The sequence below is a fragment of the Wolffia australiana genome, chromosome 5 (assembly GCF_029677425.1).
Source record: "Wolffia australiana isolate 7733 chromosome 5, ASM2967742v1".
NCBI classification, from domain to species: Eukaryota; Viridiplantae; Streptophyta; class Magnoliopsida; order Alismatales; family Araceae; genus Wolffia; species Wolffia australiana.
The window spans coordinates 18,021,506-18,031,017 of record NC_135839.1 but is presented as its reverse complement, the minus strand read 5'-3'; the positions used below and the strand labels follow the sequence as shown (position 1 = coordinate 18,031,017).

General features: G+C 41.9%; 1 protein-coding gene across 1 annotated transcript; it reads left to right on the top strand.

Moving 5' to 3' along the window:
- The first annotated feature begins 2,718 nt into the window (after positions 1–2,718).
- Positions 2,719–8,297, top strand: LOC144703635 (uncharacterized). The gene is made up of 7 exons (XM_078575852.1): positions 2,719–3,072; positions 3,663–3,787; positions 3,869–4,054; positions 4,361–4,456; positions 4,534–4,605; positions 4,729–4,845; positions 6,954–8,297. Exons 1-7 carry the CDS (start codon positions 2,775–2,777, stop codon positions 8,157–8,159), a joined length of 2,100 nt encoding a protein of 699 aa, XP_078431978.1. The 5' UTR covers positions 2,719–2,774; the 3' UTR covers positions 8,160–8,297.
- The last annotated feature ends 1,215 nt before the right edge of the window (positions 8,298–9,512 follow it).

Sequence of the window (9,512 nt, the reverse complement as noted above, 5' to 3'; positions counted from 1 at the left end):
AAGAATGTGAAATTATGAATGTAATAATTAACCTGTTGACGCAATATTTAAAAAGTCATATTAATATAGTAATTTAATAATTTAATAAAGGATTTAGTGACTCACTAGTGACCAAATGCCTTTCATTTCGTTTACTAGTCATGACTATCATCAATAAAAGATATAATAAATTAATATAATAATAGAGAAAATGCCAAAATTGTCTAGTTCAGGCAGAATGTCTGTGTTAACAAAGCAAAATGATGATTTACCGTCCAACTAGAACATAAAAGAATGTCCAACAAGTTTGCAATATTTGAATGTTTACAGCTTGACCATTAAAAAATTCAAGAGCAAGTAAATGCTATTTCATCCACAAATATTCCTGGGGGCTTTTGCAGCATTGGGGAGCTTGGTCCAGGCCTGGGATTTTGAGCTCATGATTCCTCCGCCCCAGTTCTTTGTCCCCTCGTCAAACTTGTCATTGAAGTTTGCCTGATACAACACCACAGTTTATCCATTTAAAACATAGCGAGAGATAGAGTGAAGAAGATCTTGAAATTAAAAGAGAGAAAGAAACACGAGGGATAAATCAAGGGAAAATGGAGGAATTAAGATTGTTTGAGACAGAAAATAAAGAGAGAGAGAGAGGTAAAGATTAAGAGAAGGGAGGAGGAGATATTACGAGACATAGAATAAAAGATACAAGAGGTAAATCGAAATGGAGAGAGCGAAAGAGGGAGGAAATCAGATAAATTTGGAGATTGAAAGGAGGGAGACAAATGAAGAGGAAAGATAAGGAAACTAAGTGAGAGAGAGAGAGGGTGAAACTAGAGATAAATTAGGCGAGTTAGAAAAAAACGAGGGCAGCGAAATCAAGAGAGAATGGAGGAATTAAGATTGTTTAAGACCGAAATAAAGAGAGAGAGAGAAGTAAAGATTAAGAGTAGGGAGGAGGAGATATTACGAGACAGAAAATAAAAGAGAGAGAGGTAAAGATTAAGAGAAGGGAGGAGGAGATATTACGAGATAGAGAATAAAAGATGCATTAGGTAAAAAATAAAGAGAGCGAAAGAGAGAGGAGATCAGATAATTTTGGAGATTGAAATGAGGGAGACAAATTAAGAGGAAAAAATTTCAACGGAGTTTTCAATTTTATGAAAAAACTGGAAACAAATGGATGCCCAAATAATTGAAAAGATTAAAAGTAAACATGGATTTACCCGTTTAGACTTCAGCTGGCCATTCAAGACCGGTTGGGGAAGAAGAATGAACGTGACAATTTTCCCACCAAGATTGCTGTTGTTGCAAAAAAATTGTCCATTGAAATAACATTAGAAGATTGGATCGATAGAATTAAATTAAGAGTAAAGACTTACACTAGTCTTCGTCGTCAGAAAAGTCATTCGTCTTGTCTCCATCGCACAGCTGAGGGTTCTCGGCACGTAACCCACACTTGACTGTGACCAGAAGCTCGATGCTTTCAGCACTAAGTTGTGCCCGCTTGAAAGTGACAACTGCACGTCCCACCGAGAATAAACGTTATGTTGGGGCACTAGTTGCACATACTAAGAGAAATTCTTGCACAAGTGTAGAAAGTCGCGAGTAGGTTCGTGCACCTATACATGCCCACCATCCCAACGCTGTCTCGTTGTCCTTCCTCTCCGTTGATTGTAGATACGCTTCCAATTCCTCGGCTGGAGTTGGTACTCATCGTTCCTTCTCCCTAGCTGACACTACGCCATCAATAAGTTCTACGAGCCAGTCCTCATCCTCAGGGTCACTACAAATTATGTCTTGCTCACCATGTTGGGGCATAAGTCGACGGACAAATGTCAGTGTATCTTGAATGCCACTTGCATCAATTACTGCTCCCTTATTGAAAGGATCAAGAATTGCAGCTGTTGTTGTTGCTCGATTTTTCGAAATCATCTTCTTATACTTGAACATCTTCAACTTCATGCTTTCACAAACTTTGCGGATGGATGCAATTTGTGCAGCGGTCATCCTTCTTCCCAATGTGAATATTGTAGACATATCAAACTTCAGCAAGATCGTGTCGATATGTCGCATCTACACCTTCAAGATGCGGATCACTTCCACGGCTCGCATTGTCTTCGAGCCACTAACGTATTTTGTCGTCCGGTAAAAAAGCCCTAGAATGTCGCGGAAGTCTGCCAACATTTTTCACACTTCACAAGAGATTCTGATGTTCTTATCAGTCACTGACATGATTTGTAACGCCATAAAATCCACGACTTCTTGCTTCTCCAACGCGGCATGCAACATGTCATGCGTACTGTTCCACCGTGTTGGGCAATCTAACGAAAGTTGATTGTTATTCTTCCCCATGTCGTTGCACGTCTTTATGTACTGTTGTTGTCGTTGTGTTGATGCTCGGATGCTTGTGACTAATTGCCGAACATGGGCAATCGCATCTCACAGGACGAAGCCACTATCATGACTCACCATTTCTGCATGACTTGCCGCAGCCTCCCACGTGGCGTCCAAGTCGTCTGTATCAGTGTCGTAATCAGGTTCATATGCTGTTAGCAGTCTTAGGAGGAGGTGTCAATCAATCGAACGTCATCCAAACCGTCTCAACACGATCCCGTCATCCAAACCGACATCCGTTCCGTTCAGCGAATCAGACGTTAACGGGACGGAACAGTCGTACCCGTACTCGACAACGGAAGCCGCACAGCTATAAATAACCCCTCCGTGTCCAGTCCTCAGAGCTAGGGTTTTCTTTTACTTCGATTCTCTCGCATCGCAGGTCGGAGAATCAAGCTTTCATGGCGGACGGTAGCCCGCTGGCTTCTCGATCGGACAACAAACGGAAGTACGATGATACAGGTTCAATCGCGGCTCCCCCTACTCGGCGCGTCAGCGGTTTCTCGTCGCCGCCGCCCGACGTGCACTCGGCAGCGTCTGCGATTCCACCGTCGTACAACAATCTTCCTCCCCCGCCCGATGGCATTCAACTTGCGAAGCAGAGAGCGCAGGAAATCGCAGCTCGCCTCTTGATTGATGCCGAAGCGAAACGCCCGCGCACGGAGAACGGGGGATCAGGAGAAGACTATGGCGAGAAAGGTTGTTTTGAACTTCGACTGACTTTTTCTCTAGTCCATAGATTGCATCACCGTAGTTCAGCCACGTTCCCTGGCAGTTCTTTCTGCGGTTTCACTTCGCTTAAATTCGGTCTGGAACTGTTGATCCAGAGGGCTTCACTTTTATTTTGCAAACGACGGTTATCTTAGAAACTCTTTGACGTGTTTATGTAGTATTCCTCATTTTCCGTCATGTTTAATGTTAAAATTGTGCTTATTTTTCTTTTCTCTACATCTACTTTTACGTGGGCATCATTATTTAAGAATTCCCTGAAGAAAAATCTTGTTTCAAAGTTTTGTATTTATATCTAGTTTTGCAATCACCCAACCTTTTTGTGCCGCTAATGTTTGTGCTCTACTTGTATTGGCATGGCTTATGTTATGTATGAGTTGGGGTAATTTAAATTAAGATATGTGAGTGGACTGATTTCGAAAATCAATATATCGTTTAAAGAGTTAAAACTTTGGGATGAATGACTTATTTCATCATTGGCACGAACTATTATCTGTGTTCTCTCTTCCTACGATTAGTTGCTCTTGACGTCTCATGATTTCCCCTCATTTAATGGGCAGATGTTTTGCAAAAACCTACGAGTCAGCCATATACAAGCTCGCTACAAAGCCCGAGCACTCAGTCATCGTTTGGATCATATGGCTACGGCGGTGCGAGCAAAAGGATAGATATACCCAACGGGAGGGTAATCTATTTTCCACTAAGAATCCCCTACCTGTTTCTTCTGTTTCGTGTGCCTTTTCAGAGACATGAATTTGTGATATAGGTCGGCGTTATCATTGGGAAAGCCGGGGAAACGATTAAATATCTTCAACTTCAGTCGGGAGCTAAGATCCAAGTCACTAGAGATGCTGAGGTGGATCCATATTCTCAGACAAGGACGGTTGAACTTATGGGCACTTCGGAGCAAGTTAGCAAGGCGGAGCAGTTGATAAATGAAGTTTTGAAAGAGGTAGTGTAATGTACATTCGTTGGATGGGCAACTGTAATCTGAGTGATAGTCATAGTTTCATGGCTACTCTATTTCACCATACGAATCAGGAACCCAGGGTCTATTCCTTATTTTTTGATTACCATCCACAGATTCATTATTATTTTTTCACAAGTTGACCTTGATCTCCGTTGAATGACGGCCTCATCTTGTTTACCAAATAAATATATTGAATTTTTAGTTGACGGATATGCAGTGATCTGTGGAAGAAGTTGATTTTATGATAATTATTGAGTTACAATGCCTTACAAAAAATCATTTTCTCAGGCTGAAGCTGGGGGCTCTGGCATAATATCTGCAAGAAAGTATGGTGGCGTTCAATCTGGTGGGGAGCAGTTTGTTATGAAAGTCCCAAATAACAAGGTATGTGTGGTCTCGAATCAGTTCCGTGCCCTTCTGGTACGTTTACTCTCTTTGATTTCCTTTTTTGGTATTCTTAGGTTGGTCTAGTAATCGGGAAGGGTGGCGAAACAATTAAAGGCATGCAGGCAAAAACTGGTGCTCGGATTCAGGTGCATCTTCTTGTGTCAGCCAAGCTCAAGCTTGCTTTGAACTTGCCTCAGCATGTCTCATGGTCTTTTTCCCTTCTGATATTTAGTGAGCACTTATTTTGAAATTATTTTTCTTGTTACCAGATAATACCTCTGCATTTGCCTCCTGGAGATACATCCACCGAGAGAACCGTTCAAATTGACGGTACTAGTGAACAGATTGAGTTTGCAAAACAATTGGTTAACGAAGTCATCAGTGATGTAAGTACTTGTTTATTGTTCTTTTTAGCACACGTCAACTGCTTGTTTAGCAAATTTACCTATCGTTCACTTTTCATTTATTTACGTAGTTTTGTTTAGTTTGGTTCATTACTGAAACCTTCGGCTGTGAGCATTATATATGTTTTTATGGCTATTGTTTATATATCATTTTCCTGTATTCAACTTTCTCACAAATGCTGGATCCAAAGTGGGTGCCATGGTCTAGTAATTCCTGTAGGGCTTCCTAGCATTTGTTTCGATCATTATCAGGGCTCTATTCCCGGTTGGCAGACTTGTATGATCCGCACTGTGACTTGCTTTCTTACATCGGTCACTTATTGCTGCATTTGAGTGGCTTTCTCCATCTATTCGAACAAATCTCTCTTGCCTGGAGGTAAATTGTATGGTTACAAGATTGAACGTCATTTCATGTCATTATTGTGATTTAAGATGCAAACTATAGTATTAGGCATTTAAGCTCTTGCATCTGAGAGTTTTAACTGAGATTTGGGCATCCAGTGATTCCATATCTCCTTTTAAGATCCGTAAATCTGCTTTGAACTCCGGAGCACTATCATTTTTTTGGTTGAAATACTGACACCTTATCTGATTTCACGGATAATATGATTCTGCCTCCTTTGGATATATTTGGTTAACCTTATCAGTTCATTAGTATTTGTGGTTGAAGTTATCTGTGATTGAAGTTATTTAGACTGGGCATCCAGGATTCTGCCTCATTTGGATATCTGTGATTAATGTTATCACTTCGTTAGTATCTGTTGTTGAAGTTATCTGTATTGAAAGTGTTTATAGATTGAGCTTGCAGGAAACTGGAATTCGTCTAATAAGGATGTGTAATGGTTCATATAAGGTTTGAGATTGCCTTTGGCCTTTGTGTTCTCAAGTTGATATATGGCTTCAGTTCTCACACAGGAACTGTGGAAGATTTGAGTCATTCTGGAGATTTACCAGGTCTTCAGGATATGTTTACTGTTTCCATACACATGCTTGAATCAAGCTGATATCCATACTTGCTGGAATACATAATACTTTGACCTGTTATTTCTTGAGCTTCTTCTGAGTATTTAGGAAGTGATTCCAGGATTAGGTGCTTTGATCACTGCGCAGTGCAGATTATGAACACGGGTTCTCGTTGTTTGTGGGCGTGACACTGGTATGTGGTCTGCACCCACAATCCTGGTATCTGCTGATTAATTTGATAAGGAGAACCCTGGTATGAGCTTTATATAACTCTGAAACTGCAGAGTGGAGCTGTTACTTAGGTTGCCCATGTGTAGTCATTATCATCTTTTTTTTATTTGTTAATTGTATCATTAGGTTATCTATGTATACCCTGCCAAGTTTCTTTGACATAGCGTGCATTTCTATTGGTGGGGTTAAAAAATGCCACACAGTCCACTTTTTGAAAACTTATTTACATACGTGACCATTTCAAGCGGATTCACTTTAATCTGTCGAGGAAATTGTCACAATTAAAGTCTCTCAATAGTCCGCTTTGAACTTGAAAATTTCACGAGCGTTGAGACAAATTCCCCATTTTTGTCGTATGCATTTAAGTGTTAGAGGATTCCCCCTTTTCATATAATATTCCTCCAATTCCATTGGATTCTTTATTTCCTTTATCTGCCAGCTTGGTTATAATCGTTTATAACTTGGACAGCCCTTGTTTCTCTTGGGGATACGGCTGATTGCTTAACGCATCAGTTCTGATGGTTTCGTCAATTTTAACACATTTCCTTTGCGTAGTGTGATGATGTGTACTTTGCTATATTTGCTTATAATTTTTAAAATGTAGTAGTATATGCATGTTGCATGTATCTCCTTCTAGATTCCCAACCCGTAGTAAAAGTCCCCAAAATTTCAAGCGAAATGGAGAGTTGGCATCTGCTGGTATTGTCTGAAACATGTCTTCCACCTGTGGTAAGTTGGGATTTTTTCTCTTCAAATGGGTGTCATTGAATGCAGTACATCGTTTTCTTCTCCCACCGTTTGTCTTCATTTTTTTCTCAGCATTCAATCTAATTATATTATTGTCGTTCCCGGCAAAACTTTAAGCCGATTTATGCCCATCAAATTTCTCTCTGCAGAATAGAATGAGAATCCCACCTGCCGGCGGTGGCTACCATCAACAAGGATACAGTCAGCCACGACCGGCGACCAGCTGGGCCCCACCTGGTCCTCCGCCCATGCAACCTCCCTCCTATGGATACATGCAGACAGGGGGATACCCTGGCCCACCACCTCCATACAACGTGTCTCAACCAGCATATGGCTCCTACCCAGCACCCGCATCTGGAGGTTACTCTGGCGGGTGGGACCATTCCTCCAGTGCTCAAAGTCAACAGCCCGCTGCCAGTGCTGGCTACGATTACTACAGCCAACAACAGCCTCAGCAGCAGCAACAGCAACAGCTACCACCACCACCACCTCCTGTTTCTGCTTCTGCTCCTGATGCCAGCGGTGGATATAGTCATGGCCAATACAGCGATTCTACTTACTCACAGCCCCCGGCAGTTCAGCCTCAGGCTTACACTCAAGACGGCAGCTACAGCTCATCAGGCTACTCATCTGCACCTCAAGCCGGTTACGCCCAGCCGCCAAGCTCTCAGCCTGTCTACGATCAGCAGCAAAGTTATGGCTACGACGGGTCCTCTGCTCCTCCAGTCTACAGTACACAGCCCGCCTCTGCCGGTCAAGTACCGGCATCGCTGCCGCCGCAAGTTCCTCCTGGCCAGCAAGTATATGCCAGTCAGCTGCCGGCTGGTGGGCCCCCCAGCTATCCTCACCAGGGCTCTGGTCAGCAGCCTGGCTACGGAGTGCCACCATCCTCGCAAGCTGGGTATGCAAGTCAAGCTCCTCAGGCAGGCTATGGACAGTCAGCACCGCCAATCTCTCAGCCTGGGTACGCACAGAAAGCTCCGCCGCCTGGTCAACCGGCTGCTTATGGGCAAGGCCAGCCAATATCCAGTACTCCAGGGTATGGGCAGCCGGGTCAGGGTCAGCCAGGAGCTTATGGTCAACCTCCGGCCACGGCTCAGTCTGGTTACATCCAGCAGGAATCAGCTCACCTTCGGACCCCTTCTGGGTATGGGCAGCCCCAGTCTGTTTATGGAGGTCTCCCGCAAGGTCAGCCGGCTGCTTACCCGCAGCAGCCACCATCTTATGAATCTTATGGCTACTCTCAGCCTCCTCCGGGTTATTCGAGTGACGGGTCTGCAGGTGGAGGGGGCTCTGCTCATGGGTCGTTCGATCCAGCCGCGGCTCAGACTGCTGTCAAGCCGCCTCAGAGTTGATCATCTTCTCATATGCTTCTTGGGTATCGTTCCTGGTTTTTGTAGGGCATGGAATCTGGTATGTCATCGGTTGTCCTTGTACCATGTTTAACCAGGTATTTTTGTGCACTTGCCTTGCAATTTGCTTATTTCCTTGCATTTTGCTTTGCATTTTTCTTTGCTGGTCTTTGAGTTCTGTATCTAGTGATATTACTGAAAACTGGATTTCCTTGCCTATAAGGTTCAAACAACAAAGCTCATAGCGATATTTCATTCTTACTTCTCCTTAGGTTTTATAGGAAAGCATAGTCTAAGATATATCTGCTGTCAAGTGTGACTGGTAAATTGCCGGTCTCAGTATTGGATTAGTTATATACCCAGACAAGAGGATTTCTCTGTGATTAAGACGGATATTGAAGTGAAAATATAATTGACATTTGATTTCGGTAGAATTCATTTTATCATTCTGATGTGAAGAGGATCATATCTCAAATGAATCATGGTACTATCATATGAAGAAACGTGATGGGCCAACGTGGAGCACAAGTTTACCATTGGATGTCTAAGAGTAATAGATTCTCCTCAATTGAAAATCATCATGATTTTTTAAAATTTCAATCTTGTTACTTTTTTGGCGTTTGTAGTTATATCTTTGATTAGACCTTTGTAATGTAATGTGCCTTGATCTCAGAATAATGAGAATGCAACATTGACGTGAAATACTATAATAATATTGCATCTATCCTCTCCTTATGGTTACCCAGAATAGTATATTTGAGCGACACAAATCTTCTTGCTAAATAAGTGAATATCAAAAGAGTTTATTAGAACCATCTATTTCTATCTAGGTTTAAGATTTTTACTGATCATTACGTGCATAAGAATGTTATCCGATTTTCCTTGGTTCACAGGCTTAATATTGTGCTTCAAGAAAAAGAAAAGGTTCAAGATATAGCTAGACATGCTCTTTCAATATTCAGAGAAATATTTCGAAAATACTTATTACAACTACTCTAATTAAAGGTGCATCAGGTTAATGGCCGTGATACCCTTAGTCATGACCAGTCTGGATTCAGTAAATAGTGGATATTGATTTACAGAGATGTAAGTGCCCAAAAAGAATGGATCTGGAGTTTTATTAAGTTCAACCGGCAAATCAAGGCGACCATTAAAAAAGTTCTCAACATCATCGAACTTGGACATCCACACCAGATACTTCAGTTCTCTTTAATTATTGACTGAAATTCATCCGTATTTTGTCATAGGAGAAAGCTTCAGCTGCTGAAGTTCTGTGTAGTGGTGCTAAATTTATGGAAACATTCTAGTTCATCGAATTTTAATATGATTTTTATGTCCCTTTAGTGTATAATTCAT

Coding starts and splice junctions, on each gene's coding strand:
- LOC144703635 (XM_078575852.1), top strand. CDS start 2,775: ATGGCGGACGGTAGCCCGCTGGCTTCTCGATCGGACAACAAACGGAAG. Junction 3,788..3,868: donor TAGATATACCCAACGGGAGG/GTAATCTATTTT, acceptor TTTGTGATATAG/GTCGGCGTTATCATTGGGAA. Junction 4,055..4,360: donor TAAATGAAGTTTTGAAAGAG/GTAGTGTAATGT, acceptor TCATTTTCTCAG/GCTGAAGCTGGGGGCTCTGG.